At 49.4% G+C, this 27769-nt stretch overlaps 1 protein-coding gene across 9 annotated transcripts; it reads right to left on the bottom strand.

Annotated features, from left to right (window-relative positions):
- Positions 1–1380: 1380 nt before the first annotated feature.
- On the bottom strand, positions 1381–27299 carry CHST10 (carbohydrate sulfotransferase 10). 9 transcript variants are annotated; one of them, XM_016949112.4, is made up of 7 exons: positions 26984–27299; positions 24633–24703; positions 16188–16319; positions 12179–12270; positions 7524–7758; positions 5037–5142; positions 1381–3303 (listed from the first exon to the last, which is right to left on the bottom strand). In XM_016949112.4, exons 3-7 carry the CDS (start codon positions 16285–16287, stop codon positions 2766–2768), a joined length of 1071 nt encoding a protein of 356 aa, XP_016804601.1. In that variant the 5' UTR covers positions 16288–16319; positions 24633–24703; positions 26984–27299; the 3' UTR covers positions 1381–2765. The 9 variants fall into 9 exon arrangements, with proteins under 9 accessions (XP_016804601.1, XP_016804598.1, XP_016804604.1 ...); XM_016949109.3 differs by having other exon boundaries at positions 26868–27297; XM_016949115.4 differs by lacking the exon at positions 26984–27299 and adding an exon at positions 26741–26939.
- Positions 27300–27769: the final 470 nt, after the last annotated feature.

Below are 27769 nucleotides of genomic sequence, written 5' to 3'. Positions count from 1 at the left end.
ACTCAAGCTGGATAGGTGCAGCCTTGTCCTGGCACTTCCCAGGCCTCTCATCTCCTATGAGCCTGCGGTTCTGCTCAGCCCTGTAACTGCACCATCCTGCTGAGGGTCTCGGCATGTCCGAGGAGCTTGGGAAACTATGCTGCATAATTTGAGTTTAGTCCCATAGGCTGCCTTCGCCTCACATTTAGCTGCTGTCTTGATTTTTCCCTTTCTGTTCCCTGCTTCTGGAGATTCCAGATGAGCAAAGCATGCCGGGGTTTAGAGTGAGAAAGCTGGGGGGTGAAAGGGAGGACCTCCCCTCCAGTGCTGTGTCAGAGGCTCTTCTTTTCAGGAACCCAGGGCAGAGGCCACCTGGGTGCCCTGCAGGCCGTGAGTGCACACCTTCGTGTGCACCCAGTCAGCCACTGTGAAAATCAAATCTCATCTCAGCTCTGGGCGTTTCTCTGTAGTGGTTCTCAACACAAGACCAATAAACCTGACACGCGCTAGGAGTGAAATCCAGCAGGAGAGAAGCGGTCTAAGACACAAACCCATTAAGTCAACCTCGTATTACTAAACTTCCTAATTTAGGAACTGCCCTCCGGGCCCTAGCACCACTTCTTGGAGGCAGGGTCGCTGTTTGTTTCTCTCAAACCCAGGCTGTTAGTGCAGAGGTCCCCCTAGGCCTGCCTACTCCAGCCACCCCCACCCTGGTGTCACTGCCTGGGAATGAGCTGTGCCACCATCCAGCCCAGTCCTGAGGAACGCCCAGACAGGGTAGCAGAGCCCTCCACATGGTGGTGCCTCAGGGGGCAGAAGGAGGTGCACCACCTGCTGTAAGCTGAGGAGGGAGTTAGTGGATCTGGAGCCTCAGAAGGAAGTCAGGGGACAGGGGAGTGGGGGTACTGGCTGTGCAGAAATGAACGGGGTGGGCCGCCGTGCTTGGCGGCATCCTTGCTGTGGACACAGTGAGATGTCCAGGAGATACTATGGTAGCAATCTCCACTTGTGTGGCAAAATATGTTAGGAAAATGACCCAAATGCCAAAGGGGAGGAAGAAACCATCCCAGGGGCCAGACTTTTGTTTCTGAGGGAAAACACTATTTTAATTAAGACTAGCTTTAAGGCCTTCCATTCATATACAGATCCACAGTTAGATTCCAAACAGCAAAGAGGTAATCAATCAGCTCATTTGGTCTGAAATTGTAACAAGACTTTGCTAAACATTACAGAAAAATAACCCAGCGTGGCGTCCTCGGCCCTGCGTGTCCATGGCGGCTGAAGGCTGGGCCTCCTGCGGTCTGCTTACCCTGAGCAGCTATGAATGCGTGCGCACCTGCCTACCCCACCTGCCTGGGGCGCGCGTGGCCACAGGCACCCTTCCCAGAACCGCAGCTCATGTCAGGTTTGGCACATAAATTTTATTTAACTTTCACATTGACACAATCAGGAAACCATTCTGAGAAAAGGTAGAGGCCGCCTTGAAGCGAAGCCTGGCTCCCTCCTCCACCCCGGGCTCGGCGGCACCATGCAGGCTCAGGTTGGCACTCATCCCAGGAAACTGTCCCAGTTCTCAGCGGTCCTGGCTGTGGACGGTATCTGAAATGGTCGCTGCAGCTTGCCCTGCACCAGGGCCTACCTTGTTGCCAGGAAGCCGCACTGCTGGAGGCTACCTGGGCCCTGGGTTTTATTGCTGGTGAACTTGGTTACCCACCTTCCAGTCACATGGTCCAGGATGGTGGTGTGATCAGAAATGGCTCTGGCAGTGCCCATTTTGCTGAGATGAAAGGAATCGAAATGTGTAAACTACACCGAATTCTGTGATGCTGGCATGTTGCCCCTGCTCATCTTCAGCCCCAACATGGGAGCTACCTGGAGAAGACAGGTGGAGACTCACTGCTGTCCACCCAGGTAAGGCAAGTCAGAACTGATGCGCCGGGATCCACAGCAGCCTGAACTCCAAGCCCAACCAGCCCCCCAACTCCTGGGCCACGGTCCTTTTAAGGCCCTCAAAGACACTCCCCTTCTCAGGTAGAAAAAGCCTCCCCTCCCCTCCCCTTCTAAAATCGTATCTTTTGTGCTGAATGAAATAGGCGCTTGGCAGACACAGGTTCAGAAGCATGGACCAGCATTACACAGGCATGGATTCTGGAAAGATGGAGCCCTGGATACCACACCACCCTCTGGCCATCGCTGACTGTCTACAGGAACAAAACAGTCACAGAAAGAATGCTTTGCCTCCACAATTGTCGCAGCACCAAGATGAAGGCCAGAGGTGCTGTTTTACTCCTCAGATCTGATGCTGCAAAAGTCTCTGCGATTTCAGCAGCCCCCTTGCTTCTCTGTCCCTCCTCAGAGTCCTGGGTGCTGTTCCTGCAACCCACCAGTGATGGATGAAGCCACCCCAACTAGCCAGGAGAACCTCAGGGGCATCCCCTTCCTTAACACCTGAGGGAAACGGCTCCTAACGCTGTGTGATGCTTCCTCCCTGCTGGGCTGTCAAACTGCAAATCTTTAGCCTTTTCTCCCCTCTGAGGTGAGCAAAGGCCAGCGACATCCTAATGCACGCAGGGGTGTGGGCAGGGTCCTCAGAGCATCTTACATCCAAACTAAGTTTTAACAGTCGGGGTCCTGCGTCATATGCCGAGGCAACTCACAGGCCTGTGGGAGACCCCGGGCGTCCTCAAAGGAGGGGTGTGGTGGAGGAAGGGTCCTTTCTGGGCTCAGATCTTCACCTGGTTAGCCCCAGGTCTAATAAAGATATTTGAATTCACAGGTCTTATGCATTAGTTTAGCAAAAAGTCTGGTTTCTGGTACCCAAAGAGCTTAAAGTCCCCCTCGAAACGGGCATACAGGCGTCGGATGTCTCGTTTGCTGATGCCCAGGAAATAGTGCTCCACCTTGGTTCTGTTATACACGGTAATGCCCGGAGGGATAGTCGGGTATGACACCAGATGGTCAATGCCAGCCTCTTTTAAGATGTATGGGGCATCGTCCTCCAGGGTCTCGTGGTGTCCAATCACACTGTACATTATCTCACAGGGAGCACAGAGCTCTACATACGTCACCCAGTGAATGATGTGGTCCCCAAACTGAAGGTCTAGCCATCTGTGGTTCGGATCGCCGAGGTAGCGCACGAAATCTTCAAACTGGATCCCCCGGGTCTCTGTCCGGTTCCTCCTGTATTTTCTGATGATGCCAGGAGCAATCTCATGCCTGTACCAAGGCTCAAACCGGGGATTGTGAACAAATTTATCCTTAAATGCAGAAATAAGTCTTTCGAAGGGATCTCTTACAATAAAAAACTTGAAGTATGTTTTCAATCTAAGGAAAAAAACGAACAAGAGGTTAACTTGATGCCACAGGAGGTCACAGCTGAGGGGGCGGGAGAGGGAGGAATGAGCGGAGTGCAGCACTGTGTATGGGACCCTCACGTGCCGAGGCTGCCATGAATGCATTCCACACGTCTCTTAATCAACTCCAAGATCCTGTGGATTAATCCTGTTATTACCACACTTTGCAGGTGAGGAAACAGAGGCTTGGAAAACCTTACCTGTCCAAGGCCACAGTACTCATTGTAGGCAGTCACTGTGAAGACATCTATTTAATCTACCTTCTGTTTTACTTGAATGATTCAAAACTTCAAGAATGTTTACAAATTTTGTTCCTGGGCAGAAAATCATAAGGGCAGGAACTCTGAGTCAGGAATAGATGGTGCCAGGGAAAGTTACTTTAAGGGCATATTTTTAAAAGTTCAATTCAAATTGCCAGGGGAAGGGGGGCAAGAGAAAACAGAGAGTCAGGCTTCACGATCCAGCGGGCAGGAGCAGGTCTGGGTGAGCTGCAAGCGGGCGGCAGCAGAGCATGGCCCTGGGGAGGAGGGCCAGCAGCAGTGACGATGACAAAGACGATGACAACAGTGACATCACAGAACACGGCGTGATTACGACAGGCCAGAAACTGCTCTCTGTGCTTTGCGTGTCTTCACTCACTGAGTCTCACAAAAGCCCCATGAGTGCTCAGGGCAACAGCAGGACACTCCTCACCAGGAGCATCTCTGGTAAGGGTTGTAAGGATGGGCAGGTGCCATGCAGGGCAGGCGCCATGCAAGGCAGGTGGCTGCAGACCCAGGAGGCAAAATCCAGCTGGTGACCTGACGTGAGCTGCTGCTTTTGCATCCTCACTCCTTTTCAGCCTTGCTCTCCTGGGCCACCTGAGAGCTACTACATGAGAACTTTCTCATCTATTAGCTAAGGACTCCATCTTCTTTTTTTTTTTTTTTTTTTGAGACAGAGTCTTGCTCTGTCGCCCCAGCTAGAGTGCAGTGGCCAGATCTCGGCTCACTGCAACCCTTGCCTCCGGGGTTCAAGCGATTCTCCTGCTTCAGCCTCCTGAGTAGCTAGGACTACACGTGTGTGCCACCACAGTGGGCTATTTTTTTTTTTTTTTTTAGTAGAAATGGGGTTTCTGTCAGTCACACTTGTCTTGAACTCCTGACTTCAAATGATCCGCCCACCTCGGCCTCCCAAAGTGCTGGTATTACAGGCATGAGCCACTGCGCCCAGCCTGGACTCCATCCTTGCTGCGATCAGGGGTTCCGTCTCTCTACCCTGCCCATGCTGGATGCAGCCCACACAACCACTCCAGGGGCAGCTCCCACAGCAGTGGGCACAATGCCTCTGGGAGAATCAAATACTCAGTGAGGTCTCTGCAATCCAAATCCCTTTCTTATAAAGAAAAGATCATATTCAGCAAGCAATCTATAAAACTTTACCAAAGCAGAACAAAGTTGCCTGCTAATTTCTATTTAAAAAATGATGTAACCTTCATGTTAATGGACTGTGTGAAGGTAAGGCTGGAAATTCTCAGAAGGAACTGAGAGTTTTGAGACGCCGAATGGGGGGTGTAGCTTAGCTGCCTCTCACTGATGCAAACCGACAGCCCTCTGTGGTCCTCCGATCAATCTGCCAAGTACAGAACCCAGCCTGGGGTTTTTCCCAAATTTCTTCTCAGGTTTACAAAAACTCCCCCCTCCCCTTTGAGGAAGCTGCTCTCACCGCTTCTGAATTTCTGCATCACTGAAGGAAGAGAGCCGAGGAAGGCCGTTCTTCTCGTGGTCGTGCACCACGTTTTCGGGGATCTCCTCAATGGAAGGAAATGCTCCTGGGAAGTAAACGGAAAGGAAGGCGGGTTGGCTGCTCCAGTACGCCCCTTAGAGAAGGGCATGTCCTTACCTCGTCCTTACCTTGGGCCCCATGTTCCCCACGTGTGCATGACAAGCCCACCCCCAATATCCAGCCTCCTCAGACTCATTGGACCAGGTCTGTTCCGATGTATGGGATGGTGGACAGTAGGTTTGTAATTACTGTGGCCCCTCAGAATCCAAGTTTAGGTCTTTGAATTTCAACTGCTTCTGCCAGCAGGATGAACGAGTGAAGAAAAGCTTCTGGGAATCCATAAGCCAACTAGAGGAAACTGATGATTTCAGGGAGGAGGGGGAGGGAGCAGGAGTGGAAATGCTGGCAGTGCCTACCCCTGGCAATGGACCTAACTGGGCTAAATCTGCCATTAGAGGAAGATCGCTGCATGCAAACAGAATTCCTAACACCAGCAACACTTACTCTACTCTGAGACTGGGGGAAAATGCCAGAGAAGCAGGACTTTGGAACGTCATGCTAACAGATGCCCGCAGCAGCTTCACAGCCCCATCCCATAGACAGGCTAAGCTCTCCAAGCACCACATGCCCCTGGCCCACAGTGGCTCTCAGGTACCCAGCAGCATCCCAGGCTGGCAAAGAGCAAAGACCTTTTGATGCTGGAAAAATCTGACTAAGCTATGGAAGCTGTGATACATTTGAGACAGGAGTCAAAAGAGGACAAGGTGTGTCGAGAAGGCAGGGCCGTGCCAACAGCCAGGGTCTGTCATCAGGGACCAGTGCAGGTCCAGGCTGCTGAATGGAACTTGGGCAGAGACCATCCTAGGGTTGGTGGCTGAGCAGGTTTTTCACTCTTTTCTCAATACAGACAAATGGAAATACACTGTCAGTATGCTGAGGTTTTCTCCAAGTCTCTGTAAGCCTTAATATCCATCTTTGTGTTAATCCTGTAGGGTTAAGATTGGAGTCCTGGCAGGGAAGAAACTCCCTGGGCCATCTGACCAGTGGACACAGTCTTGTCTGTTTTATTGATTCCTCCCCCGAGTGTTTAAAGCCCAGTCCAGAACTCTGCAGTACATGCTATGGATGGCTGTAAACTAGGCGTGGGGAGCACTGCTCTCAAGGGGACAATGACAGAACCAGCTCTGTGGGTCCACATATGGGCCCATTCATGCACCTGTCCCCATCCAGGTGCACTAGTGGTTACCGAAGACAGCCACAAGGACCACCCGCTTCTGTATTACATGATCCAGCAAGCCCACTCTGATTTCTATGCTGCCCTTCTAAGTGGGTGTTTACTTCTTAAAGTATGCTGCTTCACACTGTGGTGGCTGATTTGTGAGCCTTTGTATATTCCTTGTTTTCAATTCGATTTGCAGCCTCATTCTGCTTCTGAAAACCCAACATGCTATCCAATCACTGCAGAAGCACATTAATTATATGTGACAACCAGAAGATGAGGTGCCACCATTCTCTCTCCCAGCCAACCCGTGCGAAGGCCAAACAGTGGCCAGGAGTGACCACCGACTCTGTGGGCAGCATCAGGAGTGGCAAGCAGGACATGGAGCCTCAGGGCCACCTACCCATGGTGCCCCAAAATCTGATTCCTAACCCAGGAGTCCCACTGCTGTTGACTGGAACTAACTCCTGTCTGAAGCTAAATTTCATAAGCAGAGCCCATAATTATTAGGATCGGTTCAGACTAATTGGAATTTAAATAAATAGACATCTCTAAAAAGAGTAGTGAGTAATCAAAACTGCAGTGTATGAGGTTACTTTGTGATGATCTAATTTGTTCCCTAGCAAACATCAGGTTTCCTGAAGCAAGCTGACTCAATCCTCTGAACACAGATGCTTAGTGTGAAATGGGGTACAATTTCTTCCTGCTCGCTGGCACAGAACGCTTGGTCTGCAGGTAAAGAGGCTCCAGGCCCCGGGCCAGGGCTCCCCTCCCAGGCTCTACGGTGTGAGCCCTTCTCACTGCAGAGAGGGCGACCGTGAGGCTTCCTGGTGGCTCTGCGAGTGTGGGGCCCTGAGGATGTGGGACAGAGTGGGTGACTATAACCATCAGCACAGGGAACCTGAAGAGACAAAGGAGGGGGGCCTGGGGGTGGGCGAGCCACCTAAAGTGAGGATCTGCTGTGACAGGCGAGGAGAGCTGGACTGTGGCTGTGACCCTTTGAAAAGAATCGGTGTCTAAACGAGCCCCACTAACTTGTAAGGCACAACACTAACAGGAAACAACAAAAACAGGCCTGTCTGGAAGGCCACCAGTCCTTTCAGGTCAAACCAGCCCTCTTGTGACTCCTCCTTGCTGTCCTCCCCAGCCTCCTCAGCACCGGCCACCAAGACCCTTCCCAGATGGACATTCAGCGGACCCACACACACCATTTAGAACAATCAGCACTTTCTTCCACTGGGTGTTGCCCACTTTGGGAGTCTGGCAGAAAAGAATCTTGTGCTTGTCACAGACAAATATTCGGTCCAGGACAAACTTGGAGACAGGAGTGTGCGAGAGATTCTTCAGGGCATCATCCCTGCAGACGTTTCTGATGAGTTCCAGGCGCTCCATGTAGACCAGGGGCTGACTGAGCTGGTTGTCTGGAAGCTCCTTCCCAGTTGGCTGCAGGTGACACAGAGCAGAAGAGGCCCAGGGATCATTAAAGGAGGCAGGACCGGGCCAAGCAGAGCCGCTCCTGCTGGTCTATCCCCTCCTTTCCATCTGGAGCCTTCCCTTCTTCCCTTCCTTGTCTGTCTACAGAGTGACACCCACTATCCCCAGCCCCTTCACGAGGCCTTCAGAGCCTCTCCACCAGCCCGATCGGCAGGTTGGGCAAGGAAAATGAATGCAAGCTTGGTTCCTCGGACGTCTTTGGAGAGAAGTTCGACTTTAAAAAACAAAATAAGGCCAGGCACAGTGGCTCATGTCTGTAATCCCAGCACTTTGGGAGGCCAAGGTGGGCAGATCCCAAGGTCAGGAGTTCGAGATCAGCCTGGCCAACATAGTAAAACCCCATCTCTACTAAAAATACAAAAATTAGCTGGGTGTGGTGGTGCACACCTGTAATCCCAGCTACTTGGGAGGCTCAGGCAGGAGAATCACCTGAACCCAGGAGGTGGAGGTTGCAGTGAGCCTAAGATCACACCACTGCACTCCAGCCTGGGCGAGAGAGCAAGCAAGACTCCGTCTTGGGGGAAAAAAAATTAAAAACCAAAGTAAGAAGTTTGGAATCCTCTAGCTAGGGGGAAAAAGATGAAAAAGCTCAAATTCTACATGCTGGTCCATTCTTTTCAGGGCTGTTTTAGAACCTAAGAGAATACCTGTAATGTGAGAGGCTTTGTGTGTGCGTGGGTTGGAGGGGGCACAGGGAGATGTGCCAGTACACACAGAAGTTGCTCAGAGGCCCCCTGTCCTCGGTGAGTTAAAGTCCCCTTGCTGCTCACACCTCCTTGTTCTAAGGAGGCATCCTGAGGGCATTCCTGAATAGCAGGGCAGCTTCCACCAACCCCATCGGCCCCCTCTAGCTGTGGCCCTGTTTCTCAGCATTTTTAAGGCTTCAGCTGCTACATCTCTCTCTCTCTCTTTTTTTTTTATGAGACGGAGTCTCGCTCTGTGGCCCAGGCTGGAGTGCAGTGACGCGATCTCAGCTCACTGCAAGCTCCGCCTCCCGGGTTCCCGCCATTCTCCTGCCTCAGCCTCTCGAGTAGCTGGGACTATAGGTGCCCACCACCATGCCTGGCTAATTTTTTGTTGTATTTTTAGTAGAGACGGGGTTTCACCCTGTTAGCCAGGATGGTCTTGATCTCCTGACCTTGTGATCCGCCACCTCGGCCTCCCAAAGTGCTGGGATTACAGGCGTGAGCCACCACGCCCGGCCACATCTATCTCTTAAAGCTACACAGAACTTCCCAAAATTTCAAAGCAGATGATCCTTCCAAATAATTGTATTGAATGGATCCAAATATCCTTGTTATATCTTTTAAAATGCACTGGGCTTGCCAGGAAATCCATTTATAGGGTAGTTTTAACAACCTGTCCTCCCAGGGGACAACGTCAGTTAGAAAATGGGAAGGACGTAAGACTTCTAGAACACACTAGAACCGGGACGATGGAACTATCAGGATGACAGAGGTCCCCCCTCAGGGCCCCCCACCCAGCTCTTCCTTTATGGATCTACTGTAACCAAACTCTCTTACACTCATGACCTCTGGCCAGGATGCTTTCTCCCTTGTGTGTTTAAGTGAATTTCCTGGGATTCCCTGGTGGTGGGAAGAGCATCCTGGGGGCTACTGACTGCCTGCTTTTCGAGATGAAGACACTGGGGAAGCGAGAGGCCCCTTTGCAGAGTGGCCTCCGTTCCTCCCCACAGGGCATCAGCGGCTGCCCGGGCCCTCCACCCACCATGGAAAACCAGGAGCCACGCCAGGCACTCTCCTTGCTCTTACAAGAACGGGTCTCGTTTAACCTCATTTCCTCATCCATCCCACCTCTTGCTCACTTATCCCAAAAGAGCCTCTCTGTCTTCTCCTCCCTCTCTGTTCCAAACCTAACCCCGATCATGGATGGCACTCAAGAACAGCGCATCAGGAGAGAGCACCTCCCAACGAGTTCCCTTTAGAAAATGCAGAAAACTCTGCACTTTTAGATACTGCTTTTCTTTGAACAAAGAAAAGATATTAGATATTGCTTTTCTTTGAGCAAAGCATTAGAGACAAAGACAAAAATTCTTCTTCTAAGAGACGAGGTCTTGTTCTGTCACCCAGGCTGGAATGCAGTGGCACAATCATGGCTCACTATAGCCTCCAACTCCTGGGCTCAAGTGATTCTCCCACCTCAGCCTCCCAAGTAGCTGGGGTTATAAACACACACCACCATAACCACCTGATTTTTGTATTTTGTGTAGAGATGAGGTCTCAGTATATTGCCCAGGCTGGTCTCAAACTCCTAGGCGCAATCGATTCTCCTGCCTTAGCCTCCCAAAGTGCTGGGATTATAGGCATAAGCCACCATGCCCAGCTAAAGAAAAAAGATTTCTTGTTCAATTGTGTGTAAGAATGAGCATTGTTTTCTTTTTTCCCTTTGCAAATATACAAAGCCAACTTAAAGACAAATATTATTTTCTATTTTCCATTCAAATATTCAGCTACACCATGCACAAAGTAAACTTTTTTTCTGAGACCGAGTTTCGCTCTTGTTGCCCAAGCTGGAGTGCAATGGCATGATCTCAGCTCACTGCAACCTCCGCTTCCTGGGTTCAAGAGATTCTCCTGCCTCAGCCTCCCGAGTAGCTGGGATTACAGGCACATGCCACCACACCTGGCTAATTTTTTGTATTTTTTAGTAGAAATGGGGTTTCACCATGTTAGCCAGGCTGGTCTTGAACTCCTGACCTCAGGTGATCTGCCCGCCTCGGCCTCCCAAAGTGCTGGGATAACAGGAGTGAGCCACCGCACCTGGCCAAAATAAACTTTTAAAGGTGAGCTACAGAATCTGATCATGTTGATAAATCCCCTTTCTTGTGAGAAGACACATGCTGAGTTTTGGTGTCACCTAACGGCATGTGGCCTCAGCGGACATCACCTCTGACATCCCCCACTTCCCTCACCTCCCATCTGAGTCTCATGAGAATGACTGGGGCAGCGAGTAAGAGAGGGGCACAGAGGACACTGAGTTCAAAGCCCAGGCCCACAACTTGCTGTCCAGGGGATACTGACCCAGTGAGCACAGTTCCTTGAGCCTCATGTTTCCCAAATGCAAACAGAATAAAAATATACCTCAGAGGGCGGCTCAGAAGACCAATGAGATTGAAACCCAGTAAAGTACACTGCAAACTGTAAAGCACATTCAGGCGCAGTCTTTTTATTTGCAATGACTCCTGCAGGCTGGCAATCTCTCCAGGAGCACCCTCCACCTGGAGAGGGAGCACCAAGATGACCGCCCTCTTCCTCACAGGGTATGGCATCCTCGAGGGAATCTTGTTGCGACACTTTGCCAAAGGCTTACCCTACCTTTGTTTTTATCCATGTAACTTTGATTTCCTATTAAATCCATCCTATTAAAGCCACTCTCCTATTTCCCATAAGATTTTTTGGTTTTGTTTCTGTACCCCATCCAAATTATTTTCTTACCCTGGGATGCCTCAACCTAAAAGCAACATTTAGGCTGTCTCAGAGTTCTGTAAACTTGGCCTCCATTCCATCAATGTCCTACGAGAAGTAACCTCCAGCAGCACTCTACTGACTGGTGTATGTTTTCTATGTTTATTGAGTTCTAATTTATCATCCTTACACTGTGACCCATGGATAGGAGCTGTCCCCACCTCTACGGCTTGATTCTGGGCTAAAAATATTTTTAGGGCTTGCTGTACCCATTTCATTCCTTCTGGAACAATTGCAACTTCAACCCTCTAGATCCAGAATGGGGGTTAGGAAGTGAGAGGCCTTCCAGAGTGCACCCCTCATCCCAGCTAGGGAATGATCAGGAATTTAGGTGCACAAGAAGCCTGCAGAGAGCCACGGAGCCAGAATGTCAAGCCAGCAAGGGCTGGGTGGAAGTCAGCAGCCTTGGGCTCCGCCAGGAACTCCATGGGACTGTGGAGGATCCACCTTTTTTCTAGGCTCAGTTCTCTAATCCATACAATTTGGAGGCTGAATTAGTTGTTCTGCTGTCCAGGGCCCCCTTTCACTCTAAAACCCCATGACTGGGTGAGATGTCTTCTCCCACTTCTGGTTTCCTCCTGACCCTGCCCAATACTCTCGGCTCCCCGGGCGAGGCTCATGTTCAGCTGCTCAGGAATGCTGCACAACCAACAGTGACAGAGCAGCCCTGATGCACAGAGCTCTGTGAGGGGCACAAAAATAGACGTGACCTGTGCCTCTCCCAAATGGAAATTAACAAGGTGAACTAACATGGAGAAGTAACACAGGAAAAGGCTCTAACGCAGATGTGATGACAAGCGGAACCAGCCACAGGGGAAGGCCAGCTCCCCGCGACAGGGGTGCCATGTTCGAGAGGACAAGGACCACGGCCTGGCTGTGCCCACCTTCAGTTCCTCAGGAATGTGCTTCTCTTCTGGCAACTTCCTCACTTCTGGCATGGTTGTCAGGAACAGAAACTCCTGTTTGGCACTGTACACTGGAAGACAGAGAGGTTGAATGTCTTCTCTAAAAGGAAAAGGCACACAGGTGGATGGGACAGAACAGAGGCCCCAGAAATAGAAGCTCTCAAAGACGCCCAAATGCCTTTTGACAAAGCCATAAAAGCCATTCAGCGGAGGAGGGCAGTCTGTCCAATAAATGGTGCTGGGGCACCTGGACATTCACACACGGAACAAACCTTGATCCAAACCTCACCCCTTATTCAACAATGAACTCAAAGTGGATCACAGACCTGAATGTGAAACATAAAACCATCAATCTTTTTAAAAAACAACCAAAGAGAAAATCTACACTGTGAAAGCCCATTTGAAGAGGAGGAAAAGACAAGCTCCAGATAGGGAAAAAATATTTATGAACCACTTATCTGACCAAGGACTCCTATCTAAAATATATAAAGAATCCTCAAACTCAACAATTAAAAAACCAACCAATCTAATTAGAAAATAGGTACAGTACACCCAGACATTTCACTGGAGAGTATCCGCAGATGGCAAATAAGTACATGCAAAGATGGTCAAGGCTGCAGAGACCTTCACATCACAGGCTCTGCCCTCAAGCGGCTCAGAACCAATGAGGAAGTCAACCAGGAGAGGAAAAACCAGCGCCTACAAACACAAACCAGGTCCACAAGGGCATCATTTTGAGTCTTGCCATATGATTCCATCACATTCCCTTCGCTGAGGGGGATTTATTTTCTTATGAGAAAGTCTAGTTACAACACCTGATCCTAGTTCAATATGATACTGAAATTTGCTAACTGAGGATAAATCATTGCCACAAATATCACTGGCTCCACTGCTGAGCTGAACAGAAACTGTAACACTAAAAAAAGTAGGTGTTGCTTTAAACAGCAACTCACGACAACCATGCTCTTCCTAGGGGCTCCAGTGGCAGGAGAAACCGGGAAAGGCAGGTAGGTGAGAAGAACATGCACACCACTGATGGGGGTTCTGAGGCTGGCCCTGTCCCAGAGGACAGAGCTGAAAGGAGTAGCCTGAGAGCACTGAGGCCAAGGCTTCTCCACACACTTTCCAGGAAATGGAACTCCCCACCGTGGACGCTGCCGCGTCTGTTATTTCCTGGTCTTGACACTTCACAATGGGCTTCTGGTTCATAATCAAAAACACCGTGAACGTGTGTGAAATAAACTCCAACATGTGAGAAACCCTTTATGGCCACGAGCTTAGAGGGGTTCCTGTGCTGCCCAAGATCCAGGCTCCAGCACACACTCTCTAAAGCACAGTGCTGGAAGGGCAGGCTCCAGGGGAGAGGCCTACACCACCCCAGCCCAGGGCCTCTCTGACGCCTGCAGGGGCAGGCTCTGAGTGTAAATGCTCTTGATGCTTCAGCCCAGCGTCCTTGTGCACTGGCAAGATGCTGGGTGCCAGCTCGCATCCTGCATCCAGAACTTAGCTGGCGGACATCCACCTTCAGGATCCTAACCTAACCAGGTCCCTTGGGACAATTAGGTAACATCTCACGCGAATGAGGCAGGCTGGGTAGTGCTGTGGTGGTCACCCCGCAACGGGAGCGGGCCCACAACAGAAGATTCTCACTGAGTTCACTGCACACTGTGCGGCCAACAGCATCCTCACCACCAGCAGCCCCTGCCTCGGGGTCAGGGGCAGCACTCCCATCTCAGTGACCCAGCACCCACACGCCACACCAGATCTCACAGGGCAGGGGAAGTGCCCCCTTCTACTCGCCTGAAGGCAGCCGGCTGGAAAGATCTCACAGGCAGTATTAAGGACCGCTGCGGTGCTCCTCTCCAGGTGTAAAATCCGAAAGCCCTTCATCTTTCTTCATAGGTTTTATCTCCTAACACTCCTTACCACTCCTTTTCTCCGCTTCACAAAACCCTGTTCTGCGCCTACACTTGCTTTTTTTCTAACCGGGCCTACCCCTGCTTAGCTTCCAGGATCAGTGTCTACACTGAAAACATTCAGCACGAAACTTGATACATCAAAGGAGAATGAGACCTCATTTACCAGATGCCGCTGGGAAACAGGCATTCTTTAGAGGCCATTCTGCCAGATAACAGTACACAAAGGCACAAGTCTTATTTAACTATTACCTATAGAAGTCTCACTAAAATGTATTACATCTACTCCTACTTTTTTAAGCAAAATAAACCATAAACAATTTAACCTCATGACCTGCCTTTTGAGTGCCTTCCATACCAGGAGGTGACATTTAGGAGAATCCTGAGTAACACCTATTTCTTATTCTCAGCAGCTCTGTTTCTCTTCAGTTCTCCAGCTAGGATCTACCACTGTCCTTCTCAACTGGGCCCCACCCCTAGTGATTCTCCTTCACTGGGTCTCAAGCAGCAGCAGGTCTGTAAAGTCCCACAGGTGATTCTGAAGTGCTGCGGGGATGAGAACCCGGCTCTAGGGCTTCAGGAGGGATCTCTCAGTGGCATGTCACTGGGCTGAAGCTGCCATGGAAATGTCCAAACTGTCAAACTGAGATCATCGTGTCACATTCCAGCAACCCTCCAACAATCGACCCTTGCTCTGCTGACGGAACCCCAAGTCCCAGGCGTGCGTGAGCTGTCATGTTCCGTGACACCTGCCCAGATACCTGCAGGTGTAATATCACCTCCCGGGGCTGTGCAGACCTCACAGGTTTCTCTCCAGGGCTCCTGGAGGATGAGGCAGGACATGTGATGACAGCCAATCAGGGCCCAACAACTGTCATGGGGAGAACCACCATGTGGGCTAATTTCAGGGTGTCCCTCTTTTCCCTGCAGACCTCCCTTCTAACCTTGCTGTCCCTCTGCAGACAAGGTAGGGCAGAGAGAGGATGGGGCAGGAGGTGTAGGACATCGGGCAGTCCTTGACACAGCCAGGGACATGCCTGGGAGCCCTGTGGGGCGGAGCAGGGGCCTGTCCCACACAGACAGCACAGGTCAGTGCAGCCTCCAGGAAGAACTGCTGGCACAGAGGCATCTCTAACTGCCCCTTTCCAAGGCCACCATCGGCAGGAGGACAAAGTACGGTGCAGAGTAAAGATGCTGTGCTCATCCACGTTCCCCAGTATCTCCCAATCAGCCTAAAGGAATGGGCCAATCCACGGCACAAATGAGGACTTCAATGACTCCATGTGTCCGGCCTCCTCGTGCTTGCCTGCTTGGCCACTCAGTGAAGTGGCCTCGGGGCTGGAGAGCATATCACACACCTCTTTGGACATATCCAGCACTCCACAGACCACAGAGCACCTCACCATGCTCAGGGCAATCATGGGCGGTGCCGGAGCAGGCAGGGTGTCCATTTGGTGGAAGAAACATTGTGATGTAGATAAGCAAATGACAAGAGCATGAAGTAGAATCAGCATTCTGAGACCCAATTTGGCGCTCTTTATCCGTCCTCATCTGAATGCCTACGTTCAGTAAAGGAGAGCTAAGAAAGCCTCCAAGACAACCTGAAGACATACATTTAAACAACCCTCCTCCACTGCATGGAGGGTGACCTTCAAACATGTGGCCACCACACGGGCATGCCAAGCAGTTGAGGCTGCACCTCTCATGATGACATGAGGCAAAGAGAATTCCCAACTGCGAGCCTGAGAGGCGCCCTGCTGCAAGGCATAAGGCCACTGTGCTGCTGGGAGGAGACCCTGCTCCTTGCTCCTAGGCACCACCCAGGCCTCAGCCACAAAGAGCAGCTTCCTTCCTCCAGAGGAGATGCTTGAAAAAGACCCTCCAGCCCCTCCCACCCTACCTCCCCTCACACCTCTGTAACATGAAGGAACGGAGGCCATGACCTCCAAGGTCCCTGCTGGCATGAAAGTCCTTTGACTCTGTGACAGAAGTCATCTGTGCATGTACCTAGGAACAGTGTTGCAGCTAGGTCTAAATTAGCCAAAATTCGTTCCACCATGAAGCATACGTACCATCTGGGTCTTTAAAGGTCAACGTGATGAACTTGCTAGCCACCATGAACATGAAAATCACCCAAAAGCATGCGGCCAGCAGAAGCCACTGGTGGTGCATGTTGTCACACCGCAGCCATTCACTGACTCTTCCTGGAAAACACAAGCGAGATGCCCCTGCTGCTTACAAATACATCAAGTCAACAAAGAGGAATGAAAACGACAGGTGATTTCAGTCAGTAAGTATCAGCACAAATATTTCCATTTTTTTCCACTGCTACAATAGGTAGTTTGACTTGGCATTTAACATTTCATATTGAATTAATAATATAAATGATTGATTCAATAATAAAATCAAATTTAGAACACCCTAATGGAGAGACATGATAATGAGAGAAGACCACCTCCGTGTGTTCTCAGAACACAGAATAAGACTCCTTTGCACATTTGATCCCTGACTCCTGTTGGGCCCAGGCTAAGGTCCCAGTGAGCTCCCACGATGGTCTGGAAGCAGGTGGCAGGAAGAGGCCTGCCAAGGACTAGGCCTTAGCTGAGGGTCATTCATAGTGGGCAGAAGCCATGCTGAGGCAATTAGGAGCTGGCTGTGTTTAAAATTCTGACTGGCTGACAAGATGTAGCCACACCTAGAGAAGCTCTAAAAAAGCAAAGGAATGAACACTGACGCTTCTCGCCTCTGCCCACTTGCCAGCAACGGCCTGGGTAGAACACTGAGGTGGGTGTTTTTCATGCTGTCACAGCCAGGGAGCAACACGGGGCATGTCGGTCCTCAGCCTGGCACAGAAGCCACACTCTCCTGCAGGAGGCACATAAAGAACTGGGAAGTCACTGTCAGTTCTTGGCAGGTGACACAAGAAAGTGTGTTTCATTTCACCTTTAACACAGTGCTTCTTCAAGCCAAAGCTCTCCACGTACAGACAAGACCCTGGGCTGAGCTGGCTTCCAGCAACTGACTGAGGCCATCCATCACTTCTGCATGGCAGGGAGAAGTGGTCCCCTCAACACAGTGCTGATGGCAAATAATTTCAGAGAGAGCCTCCTAACCCTGGGTGGGTCAGAGCTCCATGGAGACCCAGGTGAATCACTCTCCTTGTCTCAACATTTACATCCTAGAATCTCACAGGAACCAGGCATCTGGAATGCAAATAGGATCCATGACACACCCACCACATAGTTATCCGGCCACACCTGAATACTGCCTGCAGTGGGGAGCTCACCACCTGCCAAGCTGCCTGGGTTTTCTCCGAATGGCTCGCAAACCACCCTCAGGTGCCCGTGTATAAGGCTTCGTGTGTTTCCTGGGGTCACCAATAGGGTTGCCTGATTAGACAAATAAAAATACAGGACACCCCCCAAGTTAAGATTGAATTTCAGATAACATAAAATTTTAGTGTAAGTATAACCCAAATATTGCATAAGACATACTTATACTCCCCCCCAAAACCAGTATTTTTTGTGCCCAGATATGAGGCCCAGTGTCCTTCCCAGGTTCCCCAAGTCGGGTTGAACAAATAAAAACACAGGATACCCAGTTAGATTTAATTTCAGTTAATTTTTTTAGTATAAAGTATGTCCCAAATATTACATATACTAAAAAAAACAAAAACAAAAACCTATGTGTTGTTTTCTGAACTTCACATTTAACCAAGTGTACTGTAGTTTATCAGCAACACCACCCAGCAGGGGGCATGCCAAATTCCTTGCAAGCCAGCTGTCCTGTCTCCTGTCTCCATCCCACAATCCCCTCCTCCTTCCGCCACTCCTTGTCAGAGATAGTGAGGCACAAAGAACCCCAGACTTGGTTCAAATCCCTGCTCACACCCATTAGCTCTGTGACTCCATAAGTCACTTAACCTCTCTAAGGCGCAATGTCCCATCTCTAATAGAAGGCCCTCCTCCTACCACTACCTCAGAGTGGCCATGAGGATTAAATGAGACAATGTAGACAAAAAACCAGCACCCACCTGGCCTGGTGCAGACCCCCAGTAAAAACTGACCAATCCCTTGGCACTCTTCGTGATTTTCCAGCTTAATCTACACCTTTCTCAGTGTGGTTGCCAGAAATTAATGCGACAGTAGGGTCTACACCAAGAAGAGAGAAAAAAACAAGACACACTCTTATTCCAGCAACTGCTAACTTCCCTTCAAGAAACTGAGGCTTAGACTGTGGCCAGAGGATGCAGGGCCCAGCAGTACCAAGTCCACTGAGCTCAGCCCTCTAAGACAGTGCACTCAGGGGGGTCCATCCTCATGGGTCACAGTGAGAGCACCCCCCTGAAAAATGCCAGCTGCAGGCCATTTCTAACCAAGCAGCAGAGGCACCAGGGTGGGTTGGGGAGGGAGTAAAAGGAACAGGATGTACCACGCAGGTTGCATGCAATTCTGAACAGACAGGTCCTGGCTCTGAGTGTCCTGGGGCTTGCAACCCACCCTCTCCTAGGATCAGTGCTATGAAAAAGGGAACAGTGATAAGAGGCACTGCCTCCCTCCTGCAGTGACGCGCTGACTCTGCAGAGCATGTGGCGGGAGGACCTGGGAACTGCATATTCCACTGCCTGCTGTGCTCATTCCCTCCAGGCTTCCAACCCCTGATCACCCTTGCCCGGCCTCAGGACAGCACTTTGGAGGTTTTTATAGTTTAAGAATCAAATCTTTCCAATGGAACTAGTCTTCTGAAGGAATGTAATATGATTTCGCCCACTGAGCTCATCTGCAGGTAAAGTGGGAAGATAATGAAGCCTTACCTGAAAATGAAGAGCACCTCTTCTGCTCTCCAGGAAGCCAGGTGGCCTAGGGATAGGATTTCTCCAACTACATGAGTTGAAAACTGAGAGGTGCACTCTCCTGAAGCCATATGTGCCTTCCTAAGTATTGGATTTTCATTTAAAAGTCAGGAGCTCTTAGCTTCTTTCACCTGGGCGGGGGGTCAGGGGCTGGTCTACACTCACCCTCTCCCTAGCTAGTCTTTCACCTGGGCTGGGGTCAGGGACTGGTCTGCACTCACCGTCTCCGTAGCTAGTCTTTCACCCAGGTCAGGGACTGGTCTACACTCACCCTCTCCCTAGCTAGGTGGCTGTGGGTGTGTCAATGAAGAGCTCTTCGGGCTCCCATTTTTCATCCACAGGAACAAACAGCTACCTGCACACTCATCAGTCAGAAGACCTTCTCAACAATCATGCAACTGACCATGTATCATCCAATGTGTTCTTTCACATGGGTATTTCATTTTCAAAAAATCCATTTTTAACTTGACTTCTGCAAACTCTTACTAAACTAAGATATACAGAGTCCCTTCCCTGGCCACTCCATTAGGATAGGAGAAGGGTGGACTGCAGGGTTCCCACCTCCTCCCCCTGCTTTTTCCCTGCTTCTTGTCCCCGGGATGGTACCAGGACACGTGGAGACTCCAGTGGGGGATGTGGATTTGCAAAGCTTCAGGGGCAAAACCCTAGCCCTGCCAAAACCACTCTCTTGAGAAGAGCATTACACCCCAGGCCCCTATCAGCATTTCAAGCACAGCTGCCTGCCAGCATGCCCATATCTGGCTGTAGAGCCCCTTGCAGGCCACAGAGCCTGTGGGCAGTCACTGCGGGGTCCAGGAGGGAGCTCTCTGAGGAGCTGCTCCCGGCCACTGGGCTTCTTGTACGCTCGGGGTAAGCAGGGCCTGCTCCCTTTCCCATGGGCAGCAGAGGAAGAGTCAGCTCTGCCTCATCACCACCCAGGTGGCACCCCCAGCACCGCTCTGCGCCACCTGACCTTGCTCCACTTCCTCCACTATACCCAGCACAGTCCAGATGCTCTCGCTATGTGCCATTTGCTCTCCTTGCAGAATGTGGGCTCATGCTGGTCAGGACAGCAGGGACCAGCACAGTGCCTGGCGCACCATGAGCCAACAATCGCTATTTGCTGAATGACTGTGTCAACTGAGCAACTTACTAGAACTCAGCAACATGGAAAGGTACTTCAGGAGGCAGCCTGCCCAATCCTCTCCCTGCGGGTCTCCAGGCTTTTTCAAGAATGAGGCCCCCTTTCAACCTCAAAATATTTCTCTAGTCTCCACAGAGCAGTTCTATGTTTAATATCCATTAACTGAGACTAGAAAACAACCAAATGCTATGAGGACTTCAGTATTATTTGAAAACAAAATGATCTAAGCCACAGCATGTATATGCATTCAAATACACTTACTACTTAAAACACATTGATTGGGGGGTTTAGGAAATCATGCCGAAGTCCAAAAACATTTTCATTTCAAATAAAACTCTATGATGAAAGGCAAGCCAATGACATAGATCCATATCCAAAGTGTCAAGATATACCAGTAAACAAAAAAGACAAGTTGCAGGATGGAATGTATGATCCCATTTGTTAAAAAAATCATGGATGTGTGAAATATATATGATTACACACATATACAAACATAGACACATATATGTAATACATAGAATAAAATCATGAGAGGACAGTAAGAGCTCTTTTTGTACTTTATACAATTCATATTTTAAGTATTTGTAATAAGCATTTTTTCTTTTTTTTTTTTTTGAGGCAGTGTGTCTCTCTGTCACCCCGGCTAGAGTGCAGTGGTGCAATCTTGGCTCACTGCATCCTCCACCTCCTGGGTTCAAGCGATTCTCCTGCCTCAGCCTCCTGAGTGGCTGTGATTACAGGCACGCCACACCTGGAAAATTTTTATATTTTTAGTAGAGATGGGGTTTCACCATGTTGGCCAGGCTGGTCTCGAACTCCTGACCTCAAGTGATCCACCTGCCTTGGCCTCTCAAAGTGCTGGGATTATAGGCGTGAGCCACCGCACCCGGCCTAGTTAAAAATTTAGAAAACTGGGACTTGTTCTACAAGTCACATCCTACATGAGCCAATCAGAACCAGTAAGACTACAGCCCAGTCCTCTCTCAAAATACCCACTTCCCTCAGGTCCAATATCTCTACAGTTTACAAAATACAGCACTCAAACATGAGTAGGTGTGTATGTGCATACAAGTTTAAGGACAAAATAACCTAAAAATAATGACTTCAAGCTCATTATTCATTATCCAGTATCCAGTGTATTCATTCATGCAGTAAAACAGCTGCCAAGGATATGACCCTGAGTCCCTAACTAAACACACACAGTTCTTGTCCTTACACAGCTTGTCGTCTAACAGGCCCACACGAAGGAAAGAATCTATCTGAGGAGTGGTACTTGATGGTGTGAGAGGCACATGGGGCTGTGGGGAGAAAATACAATGGGATGTGCCTTGGGCAGAGTGGTCTGGGCCAGCACAGTTACCTAAGGTGAAGGGCAGGGTTCCAGGCCGAGGGAATGGGCCCCTGAGTAACTAAACGCAGGCGCATGTGGCTGGAGTTCTGGGGCACAGGCTGAGGCAGATGCAAGCCAGACAACATGGGGCCTTCCAGGGCTATTATGGTCTTTTCTTTGCAAGCAATGGGAGCCCCTGAAGAGAGTTTTACATGAAAAGAGGGGTGGTGATGTCATGATCTGATTTAAATTTTGAAACAGTTTCTTCAGCAGCAGAGTCAGAGGTACAAAAAGCAAATGCCCACTCAGCCACTGCCCGGTCTCAAGGTCATTTTCATTCATGGAGGAGGGAGAATTCTAACCTGGCACAAGCAACCCCGGTTGGGTGCTCCACATCCCATCATCTCTGGCTGTGGCTCTAGAAGCCAGCGGATGAGCTACGAGGATCCACATTATCTGGTGTGGTGGGTTTTGATGAATCCTAAAGAGTGGTGTGCCCAGCTAAGCATGGTGTCATTTGCTTCGGGATTATGTGCCTTCTGAATCTAGACATCTACCTGAAGGTGTCTGGCTTTATGTCTGGGGCGGTACCTGGGAAACTTCCAAGAAACACAGTGATACCCCGGGCCACAAGAATACCCCAACCAAGACAACACAAATCTCTGGAGGCAGTACCCAGGCATTTTTTAAAAGCTCTGTTCGTGACTCTAATGAGCAGCTGGGACTGAGAATTGCTGGTCCAGGACCTCACCCCTTCTTAAATTTTAATGCCTACATGAATCCCCCTGGGGATCTTGTTAAAATGCAGACTCTAGGCATTCTGGCATAAACGCCATTCTCCCACCACCTCCTTCCATCTTAAGAAGGAAAATTGGCAGCAAAAAAGCATCTAGTCAACGAGAGTCTATTGATGCTCTGAATTACAAGTGTTCCAAATACACAGCTAAAAGAGGTTTAATTAGAATCTAAGACCTTCCATCACTGCCTTCATCTTACTCTCCTTTCCAGCCCTCCCATCTACGGTTAACTAGACTCTGTAGAATTAGGCTTTGTCTGACTTTGGAAAACAACACAAAACTCTGCCCCATTTTTTTTTTTAAAAGAGAGGCATTCCAAATTCACTTCACCCCAGCTCCTCTAAGTCCACCCCATTCTCTGCATTGTTTCCTTGAATACAGAATTTCACCATGGGGTTTGCCTCCTATCTGAGGATGACACCACCAAGGCTCATTATTTCTGTCCACAAGAGGACTGCGGCCTGACATAAAGAGTCTTTCCTCAGGGCTCTGCCAAGGGCCGCTGCTCTCCCTACAGCTAGGGGACAAATGGCATTTAAAAAGCCTGGCATTTTCTGTAATTAACTCCCCTTTGTTCAAGGAGCCAAGACAACTCTCAGAGTGCCTCTAGAGCTAATGGTGGGACCAGAACCTGAGCCCCTGCACGCCCTCCCTTCAGTCATGGCGCAGGCCCTGAACGGAGCCTCCTGACCCCTAGAATCTGCATATCCATCTTCAGAGCTTTCCTACTTCCAGTCATTAAATGGGATTTTCACAAGTGAAGATGTCAGGATCTGAAACCAAGCCAGAGGGTTTGGTTCCTCAGTTCAACCCACAAGGATGAACTGGCAGCTGAAGAACTTAAGGCCTTATGGGGAAAGCAGGGTCAGGGAAGGAACAATCTACAAGAAGCCCTAATCTTCCCCCTTCCCCACCTTAAATAAAAGATAAATAGCACACATTGTACATGTTTGTAATAACTAACAATGGAAATGTTACTATTACCATCTCTTGATGCAAATCCTTCCTCCCCTGCATTTTGAAAAGGAAACTTGTAAATTCATTTTGCTCAGCTGCCAATACCATTCCCGCCAGCAGCTTTTCCCCATGTCTGAGTTGTCATCCAGAAGCACAGCGCCTTTCTTACTCTGCTGATGAGTTTGCCTCCCACCTGCCAGGCCCCACTTCTAATATGCGCATTCACTTATTAAAGTTTCTGAAAAGTCCCATGGTAAATAAGCCCACTTAACTCTGCTTAACCAGGCTTTTTCCAGACATTTTTTCATTCAGCAATATTTACCAAAGCCCTCCTCTGAGCCGGGGCTGTTCTAGGCCCTGGGGATATAGCAACACACATTCCCTGCTCTCACAGTGCTTCCTACTAACAGACATAGACGGGCCATAAACAAATCAAGTGATCAATGTATATGATCAAGCCAGGTGACAGGTGCAGTGGCTAATAAACAAGGGCATGGGCAGGATGTTGAGAAAAGGCAGGACAGACTGTGGGAGCAAGCCATGCAGACCCCTGGGCAAAGACTGTGGTCTGGGTCCCAGAATTCCAAAAGTGGCAAGAAGGCCAGTGTTCCTCATGCAGAGTGGGCAAGCAGGGACAGGGGTGGGTCAGATGAGGAGGCCTGTCAATGGCCCTTTACTGACAACCTCACCTCATACACATACCAGGGATCACATGTCCAGGGCTCAACTTTTAAAACACAGCCAGACTCTAAAGGAAACTTCACACACACACACACACAAAAACCTGGTAATGTACAAGGAACTGGTAACCCCAGGAGGATGACAGGTGAGATGAGAACTAGACAGACCAGGGCTGCAGAAACGGGGACATTTCACCGTCAACCCTGAGCACATTCTGAACTACAATGCATTACCCTATCAATAGAATCATTAAATTACAACTCCATAATGCAAAGTGTGGCATATGAATTTATACTATAAAGTTCTATTGCACGTCACTGAGACTTTCAAATTCATAGTAAAGGTTTCTCTCAATCTGCGTACAGAAATTTCCTTTGTCTTCTCTGTTGTCATCCTTACAATTTACCGCCTTGGAATGATTAACCACCCTTAGTTAGGAGAATGAAAACACTCTTAACTGTCCAGTGAGAAATACACCTGTAGTTAAGACAGGTTTTCATGAACAATAATAATAATATACAGTAAACACCTGTATGGGGTTCACTCTGTACCAAGCACAGGTCTCAGCAGGTACTAACTCACATAATCCCAGCCTCAGAGCATGCTCCTATTATTATATTTAAGGAAATGTTTCTAAGCACACATTTACATACTCCTAATCAAGAGTTTAAAATCTGCACAGGCAAGAAAAAAGACAGGAACAATACTGAATGGCATGCTCAAATAACTGATGAGCTCACATTCTCCTTCACGTACCTTCTGCAGCCTGGGGCTCACATTTCCTTGCTGTGTTTCCCCTGAACTGAGGTTCTTGGTTCCTCTTGTCACTGGATAGGAAAATTAAAAAAAAAAGCATTATTAAAAGTTACAAGATCAACTTAATACAACTTGGTTTATACTTAGGAAGGAAATAGTTAACCATTTTGATGATTCAAATATATTTGGCAGAATGGGTCTCTTACAAAGACAGGTTATATTTGGATTTCTTGGTAAATGAATATTCTAAATGTACCAAAACCACTAGCTGTTTAAAAGACTCTTCCATGTAACTTAGTGTGAAAAATGAAACATTTTTTGTAGCAAAAATAATCAAATCCAATTATGCCTGTTTCATATGTTTGAAATAGGTATAGGATTCCTATACAAGATGATCAATTCTTCCAATGCAAAATGTTCTCTGGATTTTTGTACTCCTTACACCTTTAGCACCTGGAAAATTTTAGCCAAATGCCATATCATAAATAACCAGAAACAAGCCAAAGTCATGGAATTAGATCATGGATTTAGGAGATCTACCAAAATAAACATACAACTCACTTAACATACCATAAAGCCCAAGCTGACTGGGACACATGCAGCACGGTCTCTCTCTGCCTCCCTTTACTCTAAGAACTCAATGCTAAAATTAAAAGCAATTTCCTATTATGTTGATTGAAAGATTAAGCTTTATATACAGTCATTCATCACTTAACAATAGGGATACCTTCTGAGAAATGTATCGTTAGGCGATGTTCTTCTGCAAACATCAGAGCGTTCTTCCACAAACCTAGATAGTACAGCTAACCACACACCTAGGCTATATGGTACAGCTGACCACACACCTAGGCTATATGGTACAGCTGACCACACACCTAGGCTATATGGAATCATCTATTGCTCCCGGGCTACTAACTTGTACTGCTGTTACTGTACTGAATACTGTAAGCATCTGTAATACAATGGTAAGTATTTGTGTATCTAAAATTAGAAAAGGTAGAGTAAAAATAAGGTAGTATAGTCTTATGGGACCACTGTTGTATATGTGGTCCATCATTGTCAGAAACATCATGTACAGCATTTGATGGTCCTCACATCCAGGTTATCCAGACGTGTATGAAAAGAAAATGAACTCCTGGGTTTCTGCAATCTCTAAGGTCCTGCAACCACCTCTCTCCCCTGTTTCTATTCCTGGCTCTCTCTCACCTTTTTATTGTATGAACTCCTCAAACACTGAAAGATGATCCGAACATAACTGCAAGTTGCCTGTGATGTTTACAAATTCTTTCCTTTCTTTGTTCAGTTTTGCAAACACTCCAATTTTCATTTCAGCGAAGGAAAGAATTTTCTGCTCAGGTATTTCTTTGAGATTCTATTCTTCAGGGTCAAGAGCAATTCTGAATTCTGAATTCCAATTCTGAGCCAAGATGGACTAAGCTCTTAATTGTAATGGGGAGGGAAGGGGAAAGACCACTTCTCTCTTTGTGTCTTTTCTTTTTAACCCAGTCACTGAAAAGAGTGAAGGAGGAGGTGGTTGGTGATCAGAGAGCCAGAGCTAAACTGAGCTGCCTAATTTTAACAGCGTCTGAGACATTTCTCACTCTGGCACTCTAAGCAATGCAATAACCCAACTCCTCATGGCCCAAAGCCCCAGACTCTGGTTTTCAGACAAAACAACAACAACAACAAAAAAAACCCACCGTTATGACAGTCCTGCCGCTGAGCTAACCAGAACCTGGCTGCACTACTTTCCATTCACTGCCCAGCCCTTTCCTGCCTTGCAGACTTGGAAAGCAAAAATGACATTTTGGAAAACCTGGTTCACCTTCCCAGCCAGAAGTGCAGAACTGCATGCCTCAACCTCCAACTTCGGACAGGCCTCCTGACAGCGAAGATCAGAGGCTCAGGGCACCCCGGGGCCCCTCAGGCAGGGAACGTGCATTCCCACCCCTGACTCCCCTCGCACCGAAGCTGCACATGCTCCTTCTTCCCTGCCTTCCTCTGCATGCTCCTTGGACCCAAGCGGAACCCTTTCTTCCTCTCTCCATCTACAATTACAAACGCAAATTCTCAGCCAAGGATGAAAGAAGTAAATTGTAGGCTCGCACAATATCAATAATTCCGCGGGTCACAGCATCCCGCACAAGGACGCCTTCTTATTGCATAATTAACGCGAGGAAGGCTCTTCCCGCTACTCCCGCGAACTAGGGAGGTCTTCAAGTCGCCAAAACACACCGGGATGTGGCTCGCCAGGACAAAACCCGCGGGTTCTCCGGTTTTTCCGTGCGCCCCGCGGCGGGGAGAGGGGCCCAGGCGCTGAAACCCCCCCGCCTGCGCGTCCCCGAGCTCACCCTACTGGAGCGGCGCTCGTCCGGGTCCTTAGGCTCCTCCCCTGGCCCTGGGGGCGCCGCGCGGGTCGGGCTTCGCCGGGCCTGTGGGCGAAGCGCGCGGGGTCCTGGGAGCGCGGGAGGCCCGCCCCACCTTGCCCCGAGGCCTCCGCGCCGCCGCCGGCGGCCTCCGCGCCGCGGCCCGTCGGGTCCCGGGATGTGGCGGCGGCGGCAGCGGAAGTAAGGAAGACGCCTGGCGCGCGAGACCGGCTTTGGGGGCCAGGACGCCGCCACCGCCCCACGCGGCCCCCTCGCGCCTATCCGGCCGTGCGCGCCGCCTGCCCGCGCGCGTCCCCGCCGCCGTCCCCGGCCGTGCGCGTTCCAGCGGGCCGCGGGGAGTGGGGAGGGGCGCGGCCGCGGGACCCCAGGCCCGGATCCCGAGCCTCCCTTTCTGCCGCTGCAAAAGCGTTCTTTCTGACCGAGACCTGCGGCCGGAACAAGTCCCGCTGGGCCTCCATCCAGAAAACAGGTTTGCTTTTTGAGAAAGAAAAAAAATCCCAAACTTGGAAAAAGGCAAAAAACCAAACCAAAACAACAACAAAGTCACGCACACACACAAAACCACCTTGGAAAAATACAAAAAATAGATAAGTAAATTTCTTAAATCCCCAACTTGGAAAAAGGCCACTTGCTTGCGTTAAGGGTAACTTCTAGCATTTTCTAATAAGCCTACTTAGTAAAAGGGGGACGTTCTATTCTTTAAAGAGCCCCCTTGGCTGTCCGGGTTGGGGATGTAACTGTTGTCTAGGT

This window comes from Pan troglodytes, chromosome 12 (genome assembly GCF_028858775.2).
Source record: "Pan troglodytes isolate AG18354 chromosome 12, NHGRI_mPanTro3-v2.0_pri, whole genome shotgun sequence".
NCBI classification, from domain to species: domain Eukaryota; kingdom Metazoa; phylum Chordata; class Mammalia; order Primates; family Hominidae; genus Pan; species Pan troglodytes.
This window is presented reverse-complemented; position numbering and strand designations above follow the sequence as displayed.